The sequence below is a fragment of the Platalea leucorodia genome (genome assembly GCF_965183815.1).
Source record: "Platalea leucorodia genome assembly, chromosome: 5".
NCBI lineage: Eukaryota > Metazoa > Chordata > Aves > Pelecaniformes > Threskiornithidae > Platalea > Platalea leucorodia.
Genome location: NC_138827.1, coordinates 48,123,656 through 48,148,138, shown reverse-complemented (window position 1 = coordinate 48,148,138; position 24,483 = coordinate 48,123,656). Strand labels below are relative to the sequence as shown.

General features: G+C 41.3%; 1 protein-coding gene across 7 annotated transcripts in view; it reads right to left on the bottom strand.

Moving 5' to 3' along the window:
* The window catches only part of ATF6 (activating transcription factor 6), an 82,271-nt gene that overhangs the window by 43,728 nt on the left and 14,060 nt on the right, over positions 1-24,483 (bottom strand). For 6 of the 7 annotated variants that reach the window (XR_014228450.1, XR_014228451.1, XM_082314615.1 and 3 more), the window contains exons 10-14: positions 13,612-13,755; positions 11,648-11,767; positions 10,619-10,721; positions 9,418-9,482; positions 5,103-5,217 (exon numbers count right to left, since the gene is read on the bottom strand). Coding sequence is in view for 5 of the 7 variants with exons in the window: in XM_082314615.1 (XP_082170741.1) it covers positions 5,103-5,217; positions 9,418-9,482; positions 10,619-10,721; positions 11,648-11,767; positions 13,612-13,755 (547 nt within the window). In the remaining 2 variants the exon portion in view is untranslated. The remainder of the gene's footprint in view (positions 1-5,102; positions 5,218-9,417; positions 9,483-10,618; positions 10,722-11,647; positions 11,768-13,611; positions 13,756-24,483) is intronic. The other variant, XM_082314616.1, reaches the window with a different exon arrangement.

Below are 24,483 nucleotides of genomic sequence, written 5' to 3'. Positions count from 1 at the left end.
GCAATTTTATCATAGATACTGTGTCCTTACCCTCAGTTATTCTCAGCATCCATATACAATACAGGACAAGATCTTAAAATCCTAGGATCCTGGGATAAAGTAATTTTTTCCTCTCAATAGCTAAGGTCAGGTTCCCCAAGAAGAAAGAGGAGTTTGTAAAATCTTTCAAAAATCTGCATGTTAACTTGCAGCAGTTGCAAACCCACAGGACTCAAACATATAAATTAGCTACCGTGTCTTTAGGAGCTGCAGCATTATATGAATCTAATCATTGCATTTTATCTGAATGGAAGACCAAATTATATATCCCAGCCCATGGAAATCCACAAACAAAGTCAACATCAGAAAACTTTATGTTCAGTAAAAACCACCCATTGTCAAGTGTAACAAAATAGGAGAAAAGTATACGTTAGGACTGAATTTCTGGCTATGAAACACCATCTGTAGCTGACTTCTTATAATGCAGTTTTGCCTGCAGGATGCAGATGGCATCGACAGTGCAGTGAATTGGAACCTGCCTCACTCATCCTCCCTGAATAAATTCAAACTATTGCCAGAACTGTGTGTGCAGCACAGCAAACTACTGCTATACAAGAATGTGAAAGCCAGGCATTATAATCTTTTGCCGCCTGAAAGTAATATATCATCCCAAATATAATTAACACAGCACAGGCTTATTACCAACAAAACCAAAACACAACTTAGATATTTTTATTCCTAGCACATTGAACATTCACACAAAGAAAGAGCAAAAGTTCTGATTTAAATTTGGCTTAATCACTTCAGTGAAAATTTGTTTGCAGAACTTGAGAAATCCTTAAATGCTCGTTGCAGATGTCAGCTTGTAGGACCAGAAATTCACATCCATAATAATATGTTTCCTTAAAGCTCTATGGTTTAAGTGCCACGGCACTGAAGCAGAAATTTACAAAGTGAAATTTTGGTCCTATTGAAGTTGGTAAAGGCTTTGCCATTGATTCCCATAGGTCCAGCACCACTCTCACTCTAACAGATAATAACCAGAATCACCTTTTAATGTCTATTTTTTTACTGCAATATACTGTCAGATATTGTATGCGCGCTGCATTAAATGTAATTGGCAAACTTTGATATCAGGAGACATTTGTGCTTTGAAACAAATAGAGAAAGTAGTGAGAGGAAATGCTAGTGGCCTTATAAATTTCCCAAGCGAATCAAACTCTAAACCATGCTTTCCTTAAGAACAGTAATTACATTCTTAGCCTAAAAAATGTCACTGTCCTTAATAAGCCTGCAGAGATGTCATCAAAGGGTCACTGACAGAATCCTCCAGGACGGGGAAATCTACTGCTTAATCACTGCAAGTTGCGGGGACTCTGATCCTAACCACACAAGAGTGGAAGGATCTGGAGTGGCATTTACAGGCCAAAGTAAATTGGAACGGGTTTGTTTTCTCCAATGATTTACTTAATTACCTTTCAAATTAAGCTAGCTATTCAAGTAATTCCAGAAACAATCTCAAGGTCTGAGTACTCCACGGCAAAACAGATGTGAGTTCTGAGAGAGAGCCGTTTCAGTGCCAGGCTGACAGGAGCGGCAGCCCGGCGTCTATCTCCCTGCTGACAGAGCACGTTGTATCAACTAACTGGAATTTTGCAGCCGCGGTCCACTGGGGTTTTAGAACAGATCAAGCAGACTTGGTATCACAGACGTTAAAGGGCAGAAATCAAAGCGGCTGGCAGAGCAACAGACTCTCAATTCTGCCTCTCAGACCTGGGAGAAATGGAAGGACGGTTCAATGCCAACGGGAGACCCCAATGTGCTTCAGCAGAGCTCAAACTGCTGTACGCTTTTCACAGCATGGCAACTTGTTCTCGGTACCCGCTGCACAGACCTCTCAGCTCTGAACATGCTCCCAAAACCAACCCAAAACAGCCCAACTTAGAGGCAGGCTGCAAAGACATAGCTTCTGAGTGCTGGGGCATTCGGGGACAGCAGAGGGCCCAGGTGTGAATATATACTACTGGGAATGCATTATCTTGTTACATTGCCAGATGTCAGTTTCTGCAATGCCAGATGAACAATGCTGAGAACAATGGCTTCCTAAAAGTCAAGCAGCAATGAAAAATAAAATTAACAAGTTAACATCTCAAGAAATAAATGGTGACGGGCCCTGCCTACAAGGGATGTTGGCTGCTGAGGCCTGGCAGAGCTGGGAGACAACACTGCCTCAGTTCAAGAATTCTTTACTCACTGTCAGTTACATATTTCTTGTTGTTTGAAAATGACATTACAGATTCCCCTGGCAATAGCAGAAAATTAATTTCTCTAGACTCCCAGAGTGAAAGCCCTGCTTCTTGTATGAACTCAGCTAATCCAAATACTACTTTATTTTCCTCTCTCCTCCTTGAAAAAGATAAAAAAATCAAACTCCAACTATAAATATGCAGACATGCAAGCCTTCTAAAGCAAGGAAAGAAAATAAAATTGAAGAGATCATGAGAAATTCAGTCTTACGGGTACCAAGCATCATCAGAGGATGACAAAGTGCATGTGAGCTTTGCTCCCCTACCTTGCACCTTCAGAAGCTCTGGCTGAGTTCTACTATGTAAGAGTGGCATGGGCAGCCCTAGCAAATGCCATTTCCTAGAAAATCCAAGGCACTCAGGGCACAGGTCCTCTAGTGCAAGTCAGACATGCAGAACACATACAAAAAAAAGTGTTACATTTCAGCATATGCACCCAGGAAAGATGCCGGGTTATGTGATGCTGCACACAGCAGAAAGCATGCGGGCAGAGGATCCCAGAGACATAGGGTGGGAGGGACCTCTGGAGATCCATAGTCCCACCTCCCACTCAGAGCAGAACCATCACCAATACCAGAACCATCCACTCCCTGGGACTCTTAACTGGATGATTGCTGTTCTTTTGTATATGGCTGTTAACAGCTTACTAAGTGCTTGGGAGCGAGCATCTGCATGGCAAACCGCCAGAGGGGAGAACAAAACCTATCATCTCCAGGCCTTGCCTTCTACCTTGGACAAGCAAGCAAGCAACTCGAGTGAACTGTCCCGTAACACTGAGGAGGAAATCAGTCCCCCTCTCTCAGCTCCTAATCATCACTGAAAAGGGAATTTTGGTCCAAAGAAGATGAAGTCAGCAGTCCTCAGGAGAAGGTGAAAGGGCACCTCCCTGGCTGGGGCCCTGCTGATGGCACCCCTCGGGCTGTGCAGGAGTCCTTTCTTCTGCACTCACAAAAGAATCCAAGCAAGTAATTTAAAAGTGCCTAGGGCAGAGCTTGTCACTAGATCAGGTTTGCCCTGTTAAAATAATAAATGAGGTAATGCATGAAACTGCCTTCAATTTGAGGACATTTCATTCATAAAACAGAAATGCCAACAGCTTTGCTACCAAATAAACTTCATAGATGGTTTAAAAAAGTCCCTGCACTTCTTGCAATAGAGCAGAGCCAAGCAGTAGGGATTTCATGGCACAAGACACGCTCTGTTTCCAACGACAGCTCTGCAAGTCGAAATGAGAGCTGACAACTTCCAGGTCATTAATCCGACAGCGTAAACAGAACCTATGTATCAGTACATGCATTCAGGTGGACTACAGCAACGGCCGACAGTGAACTAAACAAACACTATTCTGCTTTTTGTTCTGAGTTTTCAGAAAAACTTTTATAATCAATTCTCCACTCTCTTCTACTCATCCTCAGGATATGCGGAGCCTGGTGCTGGCTGTATTTGTGTTGCTAGCTGAAAGAACAGCAGAACACGCCAAGTGTTTAATAACAAAATTCCAGCCTTCTGACACAACCCAGTAATCCCAAGACTGGAAACTAACCTCATATTTCTACTCAGCATAAAACCCTAATCCTCACAAGAGCACCACTACTTATATTTGCCTGAACCTTTTCTAAAGACATGTATCTCACAAATTAAGAAACTTACCGTAGACCAGGTTGAACAAGGATGCGTTACCAATGTACATATAGCATCTATAGATTGGTATCATTATGACAACACAGAAACTGCTGAAACTAGTTATGCTCCTCTGTGTGCTCTTAGACGGAATTGGTTGTAGCTGGATGAGCTGTTGCAGTGGCAACTACTGGTCCCCCACCACCTTGGGACCCCTCTCAGGACACTCCTATCATGAGGGAACAAATGGAGAGTTGCAGGGTCCTAGAAAAACCATGGCTGGGAGTGCGCATGCATATAACAATTCTAATATCACAACTACGAAATAGCAAGGCAGGAGGCTTAGAAAGCCAAGACCCCAGGTTCAGGCCAGGGACAAATACACATTATAGACATGTCTAAGGACTCATCAAGCCCTCTGCAAAAGGGAGTGTTGCCTTGATCATTTCCATCACCAGAACCCAAGCAGCTTCTCACTACTGCAGCTGTCCTGGCTTCAACACTGCTCAGGCTTGCAGTACAGAAAATGCCATCAAACACCTGGAATTCCATTTTAAACCAGCTTTTACTGTCACTAACTGCACTGCAGACATGAGGATGTGCCTGACAAAGCTGTAACACAAGCTTATGCTGTATCCCAGCACAGACAGCAGAACTGCTCATCCGTCTCGACTTACAAGTCACAGAACAGCAGAAAAATTGTTCCCACTGCATGCAGTCCTGTATAGCTGCAATACGTGGCACATAAAACTGCAAATGCAAGTGTTTTAGGGGAAGATAGAAATAATATTACATTAAGCTAGCAGAAATAATTTGTCCACAGAGTACATGTATTCCTATACCCAGAAGCATAAAAGGTTTATACACCTATTAAATAAATATCGAGTTAACTATTCCAATTATTGGACTGCTACCATGCATAACTGTTAACCACGGGGTGCATGCAATTTTGTGCTGTCTTGCCCTGGCACTACAGTTTTTTCTGCAAAGCTTCTGTGATAGGCGTATTTAGCAAAGACCACAATCTGACCATATTACTGTAACGGATATACAGAAGCATCACTTATGAAGAAACAAATTTAGCTTCAACCTTGACTAGGTCATCTTTTGTATTACAAGGAAAGACACCCACTCAGTGTTAGAAACAGCCTTATGGATACACATAAAAGGCCAGTATTGAACGAAAACTACACCTACTCTGCGAAATGACACCACGTAGAACGTATCTTCCCTTCTGCGAATAGCTTCAAAAAAATCTTGATAGCTCCTTGGAGAGGCGTAATACACTTGCAGCTCGTTCCCTGAGTTCCTGCTGAAATAAAGAAGGGGGGAAGGTAATTATTTTAGACAAGAAAGTTAACTTCAGTGAGACAACTTTAAAGACCTGCTTTTCAAAAGAACAGCAGCTCTTCATCCATTGAGAGAAGCATGAAAAACATTAAACACAAGTGAAGACAGTGAAACTACTGGGTATTTTTTGAAAGTTCAAGGTGTTTTAAAGGTCCTGCTGCAGGAAACTTTTCCAGGCTTGATTTTATTCAAGGCAAAAAACCGCCTGCTAGCTCAACAGGAAAAAAAAGTTTCAAGTCAACCTAAAGGGCCTGAATAATTGTGATGACTTCTGAAAATAGATTTTAGCAAATTTTAGAATGAAATGTCATTCCAAAACATCAAAATTTTTAATAAATTTTTTTTTTTTTTTTTTTACTGCTAAGGACCCAAACCACTAAAATTAAAAGAAGTGCAAAGTTAAGCACAAACAGAGCTTTTCATTTACTGTCAAGGGACAACCTCACCTTCTCTCTCACCCACTATTTTTTTTTGACATCAATTTGGTCAACTCAAAGGTTTGCTCTCAGTTTTCAATTTAGACAGTGGAGCAAAAATAAGATATTCACATAATTCTGGCTTATCTTTTTCACAATTCCTGTCTTACATATATCAGACATGAGGAAAAGACACTCTGTCTAAACCATTCTAAGCAAAAACACTAGCAAGTCATACAATCATGGTACTTATCCACTGTTTATCTTGGAAAGGTGAGAAATTCCCAGCATGTATCGGTATCACGTATACTTCCCCAATCCCATTCAAAAATAACATATTTAATCAAATGGGAAAGCTGTACTTACACAAACCATTAGCTGGACCTTCAACCAGTCATTTTAATTCTTTCCCACTTTAATAGCATACTGTCCTGTTTGCAGTATTTGTGGCAAAAACACTGATCAGGCTATCCCTCCCAAGCTGTCTTCTGCTGACCCAGATTTTAAACTACGGTGGCTGACTTAGGTTATTTTGGTATGTTTCTAAAATATACATAACTATGCACCCAAAACAAGGCACAAATCTATCATCAAGTGATTTTCTCGAGCAGCAGTAATAGTAAACTGTCATTATCTCCTCTCCTACTGCTAATATAGTCCTGTTGCAATCGAAGGACTGCAGCTGCCAAGCCAGTTGCCCTTTAACAGGATTGGGGGTGTAAGTCCTGGGGGATCAAGAGGAGGCAGCTCTACCCTATATATCCTCTTTAGCAGAACTTTGCAAGCGAGGAATCAGATCACATCCTTCACACACAGGAAACAAAGATCAGAGCTAATTTGAGCCTGATTACTCATTCATAAAAACACGTAGGCCCACCAAACCACCCCTGAGATTCAGCATTGAAGTTTTACTGTGATAAAAGGCATCACGCCCACGCGTTGCTCAGTAAAACACATCCTGAAAACTGAAACAGGTCCCACAGATCCGTTTGCTCGCCCACACTCCAGAAGATACAGCTAGACCTAAAAAAACAGTCTTTTATAACTCTAAATCCAGCCATGGGAGAAAGTTGTTCCGAAACACTTGGAAATCACTGGCCCTTTACAAAGCTCTCTTGGGTTCATGGAACAAGTCTAACATTAGTCCCAAATTCCAAGTAATACCAGTGGATTACACCATACTTAACTTTGGGCATTTAAGGCTGCCCACTGTGGACTGCTCCATGAAAGGAAGGGAGGAACTTAAGATCTGAAAACAGGTGCAAAGCTACCAGTTGTTTTAGTAATACCTTACCATATTACAAGCAAGCATCATATTAAATTGTGTATCCAAAACAGTGGTGCTGAGTCTGGCCATTTATTGGGAGATAAATGAGTCTTTTTTGTTTTAAAAGTTCAAAGGGCACTCTGTTATGCATCACAGAGCACTAGGATGTTACACATATGCTTGTTTTAAGAAGTAATGAGGTGGTGGACACAGAGCTTTATGCACCAAGAACCACAATTTCAATAGTGCAAAATTTAGAAACAGGAAAATAATTGGAGAGTCCCAGTTTGATATCCGGACGCCTAAAAATGCACTTGCAGAAACCCTCATCAAAATTACCTCTGAAGAAAGCTAAATAGACTATAAAATGCTGAGGGGGTTTAATGGTTTTCTTTGAAATCATCTTAATTTTTATCTCCCTCCTCTGTTTTGACTTCACTGCAAAACTTTTCAACTCATTAATTTTCTTTTGGAATCCAGGACCAAAGTGACAATGTTGGTATCAACAGTGCTACAAAGATAAACCTAGATCCTGCTAATGTCCTCCTGGTCATGGATTCAGGTCACCAACAAGGGTGTTGCAGAGGGTAAAGGTCACTCCACTTCCAGCCACAGGACTGGTATTAAAAATTAAAAACCTTGACTGTACACTCCACAAAAAGACACTTGCATCATTAATAAAAGCTTCAGGGCCATCTACAAACATTTACGTTACGTATCAGGAAAAGTACAAGTGGTTTATTTTTTGGGTTTACACATCTGCAGAGACACTGCTAGTGCATTAACAGTTCTCCAAAGGCAATGCCTCAGGGGTAGCATCAATGACAGAACTGAATAAACAGCACCTTTTCTGTCTTTCCAATCGATGAGGCACAAGCGCTGCTGAGAAGGACATGGGTTGCTGGCAGGCAAGCTGAACACAAGCCAGCAGGGTGTCTGGGGGGCAACTGCACACTGGGCTGGCATTACGGTCAGGGCCTGGAGCGTAGGATGTACAAGGAGAGACTGGAGACAGAGGGAACTGGGCTTGTTCAGCCTGGAGAAGAGGCTGAGGGGGCTCTAACTGCAATCCTCAGCTTCTTAATGGGGGTTACAATGGAGATGGAGACAGTCTCTTCTGACAGAGACAAACAGTAAACCTGAAATTAAATGTACTTTGAGTAGGAGGTTGGACTGGAGATCTCCAGAGGTCCTTTACAACCTAAACTACCCTGTGATTCTATGATTTCACGGAGCATCTAATAGCTGATGGCTCTGGGAGGAACTAGAAGTCTGTTCTATGTTCTTAGCAGTTCCAGGACAGTCACAGCATGCGGCTGCCATGACTCACTGGTCCTGTTCATTTAAACATCATTCATGTGAAAAAAAATCTCACTTCTTTCTGAGCACAGCAGATTATTCCATACAGAGCTGCATGATGTTGCAGACTGTTTTTAATAATCCAGATAATTTTTTTTAGAGTAATGCAAGCATGTATATTAAACTGCCTTATGCCATGAGGCTTGTTCGTCCAGTCTTCAGTTAAAACAGACATCCTTCATCTGCCTATAGAACTAAAAAAGCTTTTTCTTTTTTTCTTATTAGTCAAGACATATAGAAATTTGGCAGTCTGGTTTCCATAACATTTGCCTGCAGCTTGTTATTTTCTCCCAGGCTGATCCTGCTTTCAAAGCTGCAATGCAAACAGAAGGGCCACAGCTGTCTTACTTTCAATGGCAACATTTCAGGTGTTCTTCTCAACAAAAAGTCCCCTTTATACTCCATTATGTTCTTATACTCCTCTTTGGCACTTCAAAGCAGAGATTGTTTTAAACACTGTCACAAAGAATTCAGGAGAGACAATTTTCATTTCCTTAACCTTTTCTCTCCAGTTCTTCCTGTACCCAGGGAAGAGGGACAGGATAGGTATGTGGGAGGGAGGGCAGGGGCAATCAGGAAACTCTGTGTTATGGTGTTCTAATAATCAGCAGGGAAAATCAGGAGATGAAGACAAACCATAGAAATAAGATGTAATGATACTTTAACTTTGTCAAAATAATTTGGTGCTAGCTATAATGGCTCTGCTCTTGAAGACAGTGAGAGAAACCTTTCTCTTACTGGACTCACAGCCCTTTGAAACCTGCATATAAACTAATGATGTTCCTCCAGATAATCCCAAGACAATTCCCCCTTTTTTTCCCCCTTAAGATTCAAACCTGTTTAGGAAGGGACCCTGCAGAGTGAAGTAAAGATTATCTTCAGACTCATTGGTAGAAAGACCCCAGAAGAGCGGTGCTGTGATACAGGGCTTTCTTTAAGTGTAGTTTGAATCACTAGAAGCAGTTATTTGCTAAAGGGTCAGAAATTAGGCCAATAAATGTAGCTAGCACCCAGCTTAAGAATCGTGACAACAAGGTAAAAACTGGCATTTTTACCAGCTGTTGGTGAAAAACTAGGTTATTAAGTAGAAAGCAATAACAAAGCAGTTGTTCTGCCTTACCTGAGGCTGGTGTCCGTGTAAGGCATGGCCATTAGCTGGGAATCTGCCTTCTCACTGAGGGAGCTCTGAAAAAGGGGGAAAACAAAAAGATGACACAAACTCAAAACAATAAGCATTTTCTTGGTTTGGCACTACATAAAAACATGAATCACATCTGTAGCAGAGTGAATATATAATAGGGTGCAGAGGTTAATCAGTGCCCCAAACAATAAATGTACAATTTTTCACTGGTGAAATGTGAATAACTGAAACAGCAACCAGCAATCAAGCTGGAGCCAAAGAAAAAGCAAGTGTTTTAATACAGCTAAATTTAAAGTCACACATTCGGAGACAAAGAAGTGAAGCCAGCACCAAACACAACAGTTGCACATATTGTGTCATCCACGTGCAAAATTTGCTATCACTGATGTCAGATTTGCAGAATTCTTCTGAGGTCACATCCACTTTGTGCCTCTGCCAAAATATACTACCCACAACACGCTTCTGCTGTTTGAAACACTAGAAGCACCCGCACTCACCCTACTTAAAAGTTCTACCATTCTCCTTTGGACAACAGTGAGAAGAATGTGAAGTTTAATATTCAATAATTTTTCTCTAGAAAAATGTGGTATTTCCCACATTGTCAAGTTCAATTCCTTTTAAGGCTGTTACTAGCTCTTAATCAAGTGAAACACTTTGAAAATTCATGGTCTTAATTTCATCGTCACTATCAGTATGCCATGTAGATGAAAGGGATTTTAAAAAATGGGAAATACGAGCACAAATCTCATAATTCTGTAGTCTTACCAAAAACATATCCCTCTAGCAAAAATCTGAAAAAATGAAATAGAAATATTTCAACAAAACCAATCAGCTACGCCCCTTAACCATGAGCCAGATGAATGCGCTGTAGGTTATCCTTACACAGACTTACAGAGAAGTCATAAAAGTCATTTTAGAAAACACTGAACATATTTTGATGACTGTTAAAAAAATTAAAAACTTTTAGCCTGAATCCAAGAGCAGGAATGGAAGAACTTTGACAACATAATAATCAACCAAACCCACAATTTAAAATGGGAAGTGTTGGGTACCCTAATTACAGGCACCATTGCTACTTTTGTCTATAATGACAAGTGCAGACAAGTAAGAGAGAATATTTTGTTATGTTGTCTGAAATTATCTTGTCATGCTATTGACTCACCAGTATAAACCTGCCTACCTGCATAACCCGTGCTTTCTGCTGTTGGTTATTTGACAACCTTCTAGATCTTGTTCGTTCCACTTCATGTCTATGAACCCATCCTCGAAGTTCGTGATTCAGCCTAGAAAAACCCACAGAGTTAACAGATGTTTCAAAGAACAGTGGCTGAGTTTTTTAATTTTAGAAAACAGTTTAAAAAGCCACTATAAAGACACGGCAGACTACTACTCTTTTACCTTATGAAAACTTATTTTTAATATCAGAGTAAGAAAATATAATTGCAAGATTAAATTTATGAAGGAATTCGTAAGGAAATATCTATCAAGTATTGGGATCGTGGATGTTTCAATATAAAGCAGATACAGTACTTCTTTTTGCCCAGTGAACGGTAATTCTGAAATTACTGGAAGGACTACAGAAATTTAAAAAAATTGACAGTTCAAGACAAAATATTGGTTAAGAAGGCTAAAATACAGCAAATAAATTTGAGAGAAAGAATGGACAAAGTAGAATGGAGATAAGGTTAGTGATGCACTAATATATTTGGAAAAAGTGGAGCTAGATGTTTTCTAACAGCGAATAAAGCACACCTGCAATGTCAGGTTAAGTCTGCTTGTATTGGAAGCTGAAGAGTAGGAGACCATCTTTTATGTATTTCAGTTGGAAGAGGCTTTTATCTGGACTTGATTTCCATATTATGAGCATTTCTACATATGAAGTGATTTCTCTTTCAAGTCATGAAAAACCTCCACGCAATCAGAAAACTGTTATTTGGTTATTGCTAAATGATCAGTGTGAAAACTGAGTGAAAATCATTACGAAAAACATAAAAAGATGACAAAGATCCAAGTCAATCTCCTGCCTCCATGGTAGTAGATATGGGACAGTGCAGACACTTAGAGAGGCACTGGTCACATACTGGATGAACACTATGAATGGACAATAACATCATTCACAGCTCTCTGTCCAGTAGCACTCACCCAACACACAATTTATATCTAAACTCCTAATAAAAGCTTAAATGCTCAGGAAAGGTTGTTTGCTCACCTCAGTGACTCTGTCCGGTTGATCAGGGGCTGACAGGGCGGTGGGGGTGGTGAAATATATAACAGTGGTTCTTCTGAGACTATCATCAGTGCTTTGTTATCAGATACAGAATGATCATACCTGGGGAAAAAAAGAAAAAGACATCAAGAAATCCCTTAAAATAGTTTTTCATGAACCTTTGACCAAATCCAGAGAATCAGCACTACCATCAGCAAACCCACAAAGGTTACAGCTGCTCCTATGGGACTTTCGAAACAGGTGAATAACGATTTCTATCAAACATCCAACTGTCTCAGTCAGTTCCCCAAAGGGGTCTGATGGCACTCAACACAGGGAAGACAGATGAGCATTAGCAGATGTTGGATCTCTTCCCAAACAGGCCAGATATTGAAAGAAAATGAAGCCTGTAAAATATTCCTCATAATATGTAAACTATGAGATCTCTGCAGAGGCAACTTTCTCTTTCATTCCAGACCTGTGCAAGATTTGCTACAGAAATACTAGATTTATTGGCCACTAAAACCATGCAGATGTAAAGACCATGAGCCATATGACAATGGTGCAGCCACAAACTATATTACAACTGAGTGTAGAGGATTTACATCTTCAACAGTCTCCAGAAGCTAGCTTGGCTTTGATAAAAAGAGAAAAAGAGCGTGTATTTCAATAAAAAAATCCACAGCACTCTCAGCAACAAAGCAAAGGCTAATATTCCTTTTTCCTGGTCATCTGTACCTCCTGAAGGGTTAACTACTTATCCCAAATACCTATTATAAGTTCTTCTCTTGATAGGGTATCAATATAACAGCCTTAGTCCTCTTGGTTTGACAGACACTTGTAGCTCCTAAACCTCAACTTCTTTCTGAAAAATCAGGTACAAGAGGTTATGAAAGCCTTATTCACATTCCCCTCCCTTTCACAGCTTTCTCTCCATCTTCATGTCTGCTTCTCCCGTTTACTGCATCTAGAACTGACAGAGGAGAATATGCAGCAAAGAGCTCACAGCTTGCCAAAAAACAGAGTGAAAGAAAAGGAGGAGGTACAGGCACTAGCACATCCTCCTAAGAGAACCACTCTACCACTACGTCGCATAAGTCATGGTCTGAAACATGCCACATAGGACACAAAACCCTCACCATGGCTACAGCCTTAAAATGCTCTTGATTTATTGCCTTCTCTCTGCATGGCAAAATACATTAGGGCTCTCTGCACATCTGTGCCTGGCTTTGTTCAACTAGCCAAAACACTCTACTGGAAAGGGACACTCTGATAGGATAAATCTTGTAAGGGGAAAACATGAGCTGGATTAGCCAGACTTCAATCTGGAGACAATTATATGTTCACTTATGCACTGAATGCTAGAGATCTAGGAAGCTTGAAAGCAACTATATAATTAAATAATGGGTAAGCATAAGGATGGACTGAGAGATTTCTAAAAAAGTACAGTGCTAAGTACAGCGTATGTTCTTAATCATGAACTTCCCCAGTCTTCTCTTGAGCAACTAAGAAAGTAAATACTGCAGCCTGAAAAGTAAGAAGAGACAGATAATATGACAAATACCATAACTATGCAAGCTAAAACAAAGATCAGGGAAAAAAGCAGACAGATGAAAACCTGAAGAAGGTCATGAAAATCTCCATGACAGACACTTGTTCATACGCTCTCTTCCACCACGCTCTTCTCTAACACCATACAGCATAGCCATGTGTACGCTCTGAAGCTCTATGTACTGGGTAATCTTGGAGATAAAACATCGTATCCCTTTGAAAAGCAACTTGGTAAATTTTGTTAAATAATAAAAAACAAAAGAGATCAGATTTCAAAGCACGGTGTTTGTAAACTCAGTTGCACTCTAAGAGCAACAATAACACTGGCCAAAAAGGTTAGCAAACGGAAGGACAGTGAGGTCTAAAAGCACTATTGCCCTCTGCCACTTAAAATATGCTAAAGTTTTTCATCTCACCTATTACTCTTCTCAGGAATGACGTTCTCGGGTATTTTCTGAGCTGTGCTGGATTCCTGCCTAGCTGAGAACTCCAGAAGATTTCTGGTCCGGTGGCTGGAACTCGCAGTGGAATCAACTCCGCTGGGATCCTTTTCGAATACACTGGAAAACATAACCACCATAGAAAAACATATTACATATATAAAGGGTCTGCAAGACACTTTACTGTAAGGTGTTAAATACTCAGACAGATAAGTTTCTGGCTGCTGCTATGTTACATGGATAAGGTTCATGTCATATCTAACGTAAAAACATGATGTCTTGTGTCATTATATTACTGTCATTCAAAGCATTAGTAGACAGAAAAGCAATTCTGTTCTCTTCTTCAGTTTTAATTGTTTGAAGGATTTTGATGATCTGCTTTTCATGTTCCCCGACAAGCTTCACCTGATGAAATAGAGATCAATCCATTTGTAACCTAGATCTGCAGGCATAAGAAAATTACCTATATTCAAATCAAAGTACCCCTGTACTTTAACATTTGTCAGCCTCAAAGCACAGTTGACGTGGTTTATATGAATACAATATGTAAGGAAAATATAGCTACCAAATTCTGTGCAGCTGCAAGCCTGGAATATTATGCCAGACAGCTAACAAAACTGTACACAAACTTATATACGTTCAATTCTACTTGGATTTAGAAGCATTGGCAGGGCTGACAACCCCATCTACATAGCGGCAGCAGGCCATGGTCCCAGATGCCCTGTCGTCCTGGTCTGTGCTTGCACTGATTGAAGGATCTGCCCCTGGGGGCTGCTCAGCCAGCCAGCCAGCCAGCCATGCAGCATAGGAACGTCGGCGCTGCTCTCCATGCAAGGCAAGGCAGCAGCATTTCACATGTGAGCTGGAAAAACAACCAGACAGCTGCTATATGAGATTGACTGCATCCTATTTCAGAAGGGTGACTGACAAGTGAGAACTCCTGAGAGCACAAAAGCAATACTTCAAGATATCCTCTCCAGAGGCTAGCTTTGCCCTTTTGTAAACATGGCTGCTTCCTGAAATACGTATATTTACAAAATCAAGTCCTAACCTTCTTAGCTGACAACAACAGAGCATCACCAGTAGCAAAACGGCGAAAATACAAAAATACAACAAGACCCCAGCATGCCGAAGAGATCCTTGCCATGCATGTTGATCACTGACTGGAGAGTACATTTTAATTCACGCCCCACCTCTCTTGTGTAGCAGAGCATAAACTCTGCAGGGGAAGATCTCATTTTTCTATTTGTTACATGGCATTACTTTGCAACAGGCAACAAATACAAACAGTAATAACAGAGAAAGGCAAGAACTAGCAAGGAGGGCAGATTAAATACTCCACAACCAAGCAGAAGGCACACAGACATAGTTGCCTAGCAATCCCCTCTCGTCTGCCAACACATTTGCGCTCCTGTTAGCAGTAACCCAGGTCTCTCCGTGAGTAATTGTGTCACGTTCTGCAGAACCGCCAGAGCCAGGGCAATTCTAGATCCAGGCTGATGTCGCTTGGACTGCCTCCTCTCCTTCAGGTTTCCAGGCAGCAGCACAGAATCAGGCCAGCAGAAATGCTACAGGCTCTGTTTTCACTAATGACAATGGGCAGAACTGTACTTACAGACAGTTTCTTTACTGTATATGTACACTAGCATCCCAATGTCTCATTGCTTCTACCGCATAGCAGGGAAAGCTGGATGGTTTATTCACAGCCTCATACATCACGCAACACCAGGCTATACAATTTTACAGAAATCATCTCCACTATCTAGTATATTTTTTGAGATCATGTTTCTTCTCTTCCAATGAAAGCATCAGCACAGCTGGCAGCATCTCAAGCCCAGAACCAGAGCTCAAGACTAAGGCTGATGCTTAAAGGGATGACACATGTTCCTGCTGGAAGTCACTCATCTGTGAAATGCCTCTACATAATTTGGAGCTGTGACAGCTAAAAGTATATGGAACTTTATTCATGAAATCAAGAATATCCATCAGAAGATCTGAAAGTTGTAAGTCTCCTACAAACCGTTTCTCCGCAGCCTGAAGTGTATCAGCCATCCAGTCTGTTGATGGACCTACTGGGTCTGGTGTTTTATCCTATCCTACTTCTCTCCTTTCCTGTTCAAAATGACATGTTGAACCAAAAAAAACTTTCCATGTAATTATTTAGTTAAAGCTGACAAAAACCTCATCAGTAGAATTGTAACAAATACGCATGTTTCCATGATGGTTCTTCCTTCCTATTTGCCTCATTCTGCAAAGGCGATTCTTATTACTTCAGGTTCCAGCTTGGCAACGTGACTAGCTTGAGGTGAAGTGCCACATGCAACACGTTGCTACTCCAGTTCACTCTGAGCAAAAGTAGGGAAATCCAAATCAAGTCCCTCAAGGATAAAGATAAGCACTGCTCTGCAATCACAGCTAATCTTCAGTTTTCGTAATTTAGTTGTTTTAGCTGTACAGCCACTCAAAACCACACACACCTCATTTTATTATATCAGCTTTAATAGAGGGGAAATGTTTATTTTTACTCTTCTCATGCTTAAAACACCTTAATCTTTTCATAAAAATTAAAATTTCACTTTTGGCAGCAGCTAAGTATGGGATGTTTCAACCTGAAAGAAGACATCTTCAGCAGCAAAAGACAAAAAAGGAGGCGAACAGAGTATGTTTTGCTATCCTTACAGGCATAAACCATGGCTCCCACTTCTGAGAACATGGGCACCAACTTGAGGACAAAATATGGTACTATTTATGGTATTTATTTCAATGCCCTTTCCTTCCACAAAATGCTTCTTTTGAAGCAGGGCTAGCAGCAGTTTCTGCCTTAAGCTACATGGGCTACATTTGCCTCCCTTTTCCCATTCGTTTTTTTTAGGACCTTGAAGATTATCAAAAGGTTCCTTCTCAAAGTCTCAAATATGTCTAATAAAAAAAAAATAATACCCTTCCTTGCTCCTTTGGTTTGTGGCAATGACCCAAAAGATCTTTCATTTTGGGTAAGGAAAAACCCTGCAACTTGAAATACCGCCTTGCTTCCACCTCCTAGTTACTTGGGGAGTTTTGTTAGTTTTTTCTCCATCTGAATAGAAGATGATGTTGTTCTGTGGTACCATTTCTTCCCCTTCGTTTCTCACATGAGAGGTCACTTGTGGAGTTTGTCTGTAAATAGGGCTCCATCTTCAGGTAATAAATGGGACAGGACATGTAGGTGACAGTCTATATCCTCTGACTTGTCATTCTCAAAGATCTTTCTTTGCCAAGTGGGTACATGAGGATATGACACAGGATATCAGAAATATTCCTCCTTTGACATCTCAAATTGACACGGGGGGAAAGCATGACTTAGGACCAAGGAATCCCTTTAGCAGCTGGGATGACGGACGGACTTTCCTGCAGAGCTACATCTGGAAGCACCTGCCCACCTGAGGCATACTGAGGTTTACACGTGCTAGGCAGAACAGCAACAATACAAGCTGGAACAGGAAGGGTCTACAGACCAGATCCCTACACCGTGACACTGAAGAGGATGTCAATATCGAGCATTTAAAAACATCAGGTAGAAGAGGCTAGAAACAGTGAAAAAGGCAGGCAGGTGATCCCATTCAGGGGAAAAAAGCTTCTGAAAAACAGTATTTTCAGCTAAGATATCAATAGTTGCTTAAAAAAAATGTTTTAATATGACAGACGGTAAAAGCATGGACAATTTTTTCATTCTGTTGGGCTACAGCATCAGCATTTGGAAAAGAAAGAGCACTTTGGCATATCTGCCCTGAGCAATTCCTACTATTTGCAGGACTTGAGTTACTGCTGCACATTAAAAGTCAAGAAAGACCAAAGCTGAGAAATGGCTTTACTGGACAAGACGACCAGTCAGAAGTTGGAAGAGGGAACCTTTTCTGTTTGGTCACACTTGCACACATGGGGTGCCTACCAAGGCTTTGCAGCCTGCATTTGGACATCCCAGATACCATGAGCATTAAAGGGTTTTCACACAACGACAAACACCCTGTCCAAGCTGGCTGAGCTATCAGCTTGTTTAAGATGCAAAACCAGATCCAAGGGAAAAAAGAAAGAACTATTAAATGCTTCATGCAGATGTTTGTTCAGAAGTGTAGATAAAATTGATTATAGGAGGGGAAGAAAAACAACGCTCCTGTCATGGTTTCTCCAGGCATTTAATGGCACCTGATATTTTAGCTGTATTTTTACTTCTTTGGTTTGAATGTCAGTTTGACAGATGTGAAATCAAGCCTTGCCAGGAGCCCAAACTAAATTTCATTTGTACTTCTGGCTGAACAACCCCTGCACACTTCAAGTTTTGAATAGTGACATTTAAGTTGTACAGTAATTCGTAGACGAAAGCCAATTGTGATATCATAAAAAAGAGTTTTCTGGGGACAGAACCATCTCTGACTATGAGCTGGGATGTTTCCAACGGGCTAAAGTTGACATTGCAAGGAGACACCAACCGAGGACCTTGTCCTCTTCCTAACTGATTCCAGACAAGGCTGCCACAGTGCCAAATGCTCTCTGGAAAGTATTTTTCATTTCTTATTCCTGATGAGGGCACCATCTGCCAACAGCAAGGCACTACCTTCTCCTGCCAGGCTGCTCCAGAGCTACCCTCTGTGAGTGCTGGGCTGGTGAGAGGGGCCCAGCTTCTTTCCTCTGCTGGGAAGGATGCGGAAAGCAACCCAAACTGGAGGGATGATCTCCGTGTTTTTCTTGTGTTTTGCTTTCTTTAAAAAGCAATTTGTTTTTAATAAAGCTGTTAGAAAAGAAAGGAAGAAAGCAAGTATTGACACCCAGAGCATTTATTTTTGCCTGGAAAACTATACACAGTTATTTGGAAGTGGGTTGGCCTTTATTGCCAAAGCTTGGGCAGGCCTGATGCAAGCAGTCTCAACTGCAATGTTCATTCACGCAAAAACTTCCTGTATTTCACTCCCAGCCCAGCAGATGAATGCATGGAGAAAAGGGTAAGTTATCAGCGAGTGCATCTGGCGTCCTGTGCAGGCTCTGCAACTGCACCAGCAGCAGCAGGACAAGGCAAGCGAGCACAGCCAGGCCAAAGCACAACTCTGCCAGGACGAACATGTGGCTGTGATCAGTAAAGGAAGGAGGAAGGAATCACTTCCTGCTCCTGCGGTTGTCATTTGTAAGAAAATCAAGGGTATTCAATTTTATTCAAGCACCAACCCATCAAGACAGGTTCTGAAAGGTCTGGAACCTGAACCCAAGTCCAAATTACTCAGCCTGTCCTTTTCCTCTCGATTTCTCTCTCTCTATTCAAGGAGAAACTACAACACAAGACCAAAGGTGTGCTACAGAAGTAGTTTTCTAGCTTTGTGCCATCTCCAACACAAATGTACACTCAACTCAGCATTGAAACATATTCTTTCAGTGTCACAAGCATTCAAGTGAGTTTTCCTTAATTAGAAGTGTTAAGAGTCACAAGTGTCTTCCGAAGATTCTGCTGTTTTTGCTAAAACACTCAGAGGGCTCCGTATTTCCTTGGCAGCCAGAAGGAGCTGGCTAACACGGCACTGTTGCATGCCTCTCGCACTCATCTAATAGTTTTCTCTTCACATTTCACCAGTTCCTCTCTACTAGTGTGCAAGAAATTAATAGCCCTTTGACTGTCATCATTTGCATATATGTTTGTTAGCATACTTCAAGTATACACCACATGTAAGTCTATTAACCTGCTGAAGATACATGGAAGGCTATTGAGGCTTGCAAAAAGCAGAGAAACAATCCTTTTCTATCGCTCACTGAGTGCAAAAAAGCCCAGGACTGGATGAACTGAGAGTAAGAAACTCACCCTGTTGTACAGCCCACGATTTGTGGTTCTCTGTTCTCAGAACATCTTTTAGAGATGCTTCAGCAGTCGGCGCACGTTTAGACAACGCTATCCAGCCTGCAGCTGAAGGAAATCACGGGCCACAGGGACAACGTTTAACGCTCGCAGTTCGGCACCGCTCCCAGATCAGGGGCTAGCTCGGCTGCAAGGTGGCAACGGCCAAGCACGGAGCCTGGCTGGGGAGTCCCATTACACCACAAGCCAGCGGTGGTTTCAACTAACCTGCCTGACTTCGCGCTGGAATGGCGTGCGGAAGGAGCACACGCACAATCAGGAAGAACTGTTAAGGCAACGGGAAACAAAAATACTGTGTTTCAGTTGCTAGTTATGGCCCTTCATTTTAGGCAGGTGCCAGACATACAGCTTTAGTCTGCTTAGTGCATACTGCTCAAGCAGATATTTGGGGTGTTTTCAAACATGCCACCACACTGCTCAGTCTCGTGATTGAGCTCACCTCCTAGGGCAGCACAGTGGTGAGATCCAGACCATACTGAGACCTTGGCCCAGGACTGGCTGCTGTGGGTGGGATCTGCACTGACAAACCTGAGCACACAACACACAGCTCAAACATCCCTGCAGCAACACAACACTTGCTGCATGTGATGTTATGGTAACAAGATTAGCTCCTTTGCCCACACAGCTAATGCTCCCTTTAAGGGAACTACAAAATTATTTCTCTAACTTTCCGACATCCCACGACCAAAGTATCCCTAGGCTCCTGCTTGCCGTAAGACAGGTCTGTTTCTTTAATCAAGGAGTCCAGCATTAAGGCTCAAACAATAGCAAACTTGTACAAAACCACTGCTGAATGCACCAAACCTCAGAATAATCCTGCTCTCCCACACACCAATGCAAGATTGCTCAGCTCAAGTAAGGGCTCTAAACCATACCGACGCCAATACAGGTGTGCTCAACGGATGGTGCTTTCAGCAGCCCAAGCCATACGTGCTCCAAAAGCTCAGCAGGCTACATTAATACTGACTAGCAGCCTGCAGACTAGGTGGGATGCTAATCTGGGTGCTGGTGAGAGACTTGTGTTTTGCTTACTTCATGCTTACAAGCAGCAGATCATGGCAGTATGCAGCTGAACAACCCTTGGGTGATCTACTCATTTTTATTAAAAGACGATGAATCTTACCACTTCTGGTTTTTTTGTTAACGTTCGTGTTACCAATCTAAGAAATGGGACGCGCCCCTAAGTCTTTCAAGAGTCAAAAAATCACTGCTTCTCAATTTGTTCCAGTCTATGACAACAGCAGAAAAATCACGCTTCTCAGCTACCCAGGCTGGTGTCTTTATTTGCAGATTGCCCAGTGGATCTAAAATTTTAATAGATTATTCAGTTTCCAGGATAGTCCTGGAAAGTAGAGGAAAACCCATCAGGACACTCTAGAGAGCAGCTGCAATGAAGTCTCTACAAAAGGCCAGCAATTCTAGCGCAGCTGCTGCAGGCCAACAGGACACAAGAGATTTTGAAGCACCAGCTTTACTTAGCTCCATAAATCACCACCTCAGTCATCCTCCACCATAAATACAGCTTAAGAATTTTTGGTTACATCACCAAGTCTGTTTTCCAGTTTTAAAGGGGCTCCAGCCATGCACAGATAGCCAACTTTTAAGAAAAAACAAAATTAAAAAAAATCACACCTCCTTCTCAAACCCCCTGCTCCAATCTCTTTGCAGATCTGCCTTTCCTCTCTCCAACTCCATACTTTTCTTTGTTTGCTGTCCACTAAATACCCGAAATGGTAGTTAGGACACGTTCTGGCTGGCTGACATCTTTATAAATGCTCTAAAACTGTTGTTAGATGATGACCACCATGTAAGCTTGAGCAGACTGATTAGGGGGGAAAAAAAATAACTAGCTGAACATAGCCAAGAAAATAATGCTAAGGCCACTAGCAAGTACCTGGCTTACATGCTTTGCTGCTACTGCCCCAAGAAGCAGAGGTGCAGAAAATTTACCTTTTGCATCTTCTGTGATCCTTCTCCCTTCTCTACTTTTTATACACTAGTTGGGTTAGTTTCTTGCAAATATTTTACTATCACATGTAGGACTTGCATGAAAAAAACCAAACACACAAGACAATTTATGTTCAAATGGGAACAGGGAAGAGAAGCATAAGAAAAAGATTCCCAAAATAAATACATGGATTGTTTAGACTAGAACATGTCCTTCGTTTCCATTTGTTTCAACATTGTGCCTGTTTAACACATTTTCAGATCTGGTTAGTACCCAGGCATGGTAACACAAATATGGAAATTAAACAAGGAAAAAGAAAAAGGCATCTAGGAATTGTAACAGTGTGAAAATGTTCAGATTTCATGTTGTAGATGATTTTAAAAAATGCAAAGCTAATTAGACGTTTCTTGATGCCAGAAGTCAGCAGTCTTTCAGGGGTGCCGTGCCAGCTGAGAATGCAGCCGTGCTGACCAACACCGGCTCTCACAGAAGGCAAGTGCGAAGGCAGGAGATGCTGCCTCCCACAGATAGCTGCCTCCAGATGTTGTGGTTCCAGGTCCCAGCCCTGCTACATGCCAAGGTTTGTGTGCTCACTGCATTTCATGCAAACATGGTGGGTTGCCAATTCCTGTCTTGCACCTCATGGTATGCAAGACTGGGGCAAGGGGGTGACCTCTTCAAAGAATTAAATCAAAATGTACCCTTCTCCCTTCATACACCTCACCAATCATTCTTAAATAATAATAAAAGGAAATTTTTTATAGATGTTAAATCCAAATCCAAATAATTCACAAAGATTAGAGCACAGTTCAATGACACACAGATGGGAAATTCCTGGATGCCTTTCTTCTAATATAAAGCAAATAATAGATGAAATAGAAACTTACACTAATAGAACTCCTGCTAAATCACTTCTGCTTTTAATAATTGAAAGTTTCAGTATTCTATACAAATATCAACAAACCCAAGAGTTCAGTAACACAGTACATTATAAGGCAGAGTTAATACTAACTCTATACAAGCTACTTTCACGACCAGAAAGTATTCAATTCACATTTATATTCAATTTATATTTAATTCGACTTACATTTTTTTATCAGAGATAACATAGTGCCATTTCCAAGAGTGAAGGATGTTCTGAGAAGCTTGCTGTGGGCAATTAAACAGACTGGACTAGACTCTCCCTTCAGTATTTTCAAACAGATTTCTTGGGTCAATACGCCAGCTTCCCTACCAGACTTTCAGCCCCACTCCCATATTCCCATGTTCAACGTTAGAGATTACCCATACACATAGTATATTTGTCAGCAAGAAAAAATGTGTCAGCAGAATAATTTTATCTGCTAAACTTGTTTGCCAAGGACTGCCACATCCTGGACTGCTTCTCATAATCTTAAAACAGCAGAACACCATAGCCTCAGAGTCCTCCATGAAATACCACAAACATCTCACCACTTACATACACAGTCAACAAGACTTAAGACCATAAACAAAATTTTATGTGAACCAGTGCTAGTACAACACATATCCACTAATGCAGAAGAAAACATAGAACTAACTACACAGCTAACCATCCAGATGTTTTTTTTTGTGGGATGCCAAGTGCCCAAACACTGCACTGCACCTCTACTGACCTGCTGCAGGCCACAGAGGGTTTGCAGGACTGCCTGTCCTTCAGCTTCACATCCCTGTCCCCAAACAACCTGACCGCTTCCCTGCCTTCTCTGGTTTGACGGAAACAGGCAGCTCAAGAGAAAACCTATATATCTCGTCTTTTGTTTTACCTCTAGCCTTCAAAGAATCCTATCACTTCTGATTAAGAAACTGTGAAGCAACTTACAGTAAGGCCAGCTAAGGGAATTTCAAAGCCTGCTACAGAATTAAGGGGGTGAAATGCCCACATTTTTGCTTTTTTGGGATGTCACTCTCTCTTTGCAATGGTCCATTGGTTTTAAATAATGAAATATTCATTGCTAATATGTTTGAATCAAAACATCCTGTGCCTGAATGCTCTCATATCTCCATACCAGTGTGCAAATGAAATGATTTCCTACACAGAAGAAAAGGCAACACTGTCACAAAGTTTCAAATCAGATTTCTCTACAGTTGACCACTGCATAGAAATTAGGTATTCCACAGATAGCTAACTCAGGGGGGTGAAAAAGTACTTTTGCTGAGCTATAAGCTAGCATGGCTATCAACAAAAAAATAAAATCCTTATTTCTCTAAGAAGTTGCAGGGACTGAAAAGCATCACGTGTATTGGAAACTTCTGTTGTTAAGGACTGAGAACAGCGATTGTGACTATCATGTTCGTGGAGGTACCACTCAGTGACACATCTATAAAAGGAAGAAAATGCATATGGGAGGAGTGAAATCTTAAGTAATGGTTTATATATCCCACATTGTTGGCCTTCCAAAGGGTATTGCACAATCCACATTCACACCACCTTGATACAGTCTAGTATTTTAATTGCAGTGCAAGCATTTATTCCACTAGGAAAAAAAAGAAAAGCAGAAAATAAGAGTAATTCCTTGCAAATTTGCAATTACATTTCTCCTCACTGCCTAAATCCAGTACTGATGCAGACCACCTAGTTCAGGCACAACGATTATGCTGGCATGCTCACCCAGACATCCAAGCATTTTTTTGCTTTATCTATTTTATTAAACACCAAGCAGGCCAAGAAATTAACCCTGTCGCGTTTCTATAGTTACTGACTGTTGCAAAGATATGAACAGAAACTGACCTTTCAGTCTACTTTGACAGCAGTTTCTTGCCATCAAGCTCAACACTTTACTCATTCCTGGGGGGTAGAGAAGCTGACACAGGAACTTTAGAGCACTGTGGTAAAAGACTTCCCACTCATCTTCTGTATGTTTCCAAACCTCTCAAAACTAACAAGAGCTTCATGCATTCCAACTCCTCATTGTAATGCAGAGGCATCTAAAATTTCTTCCAGGTTCAAAAAGATTACTCGTCCTATTAGTTCTCACTGAGTAAGAACAGCGTCTCTCGAGTGAGT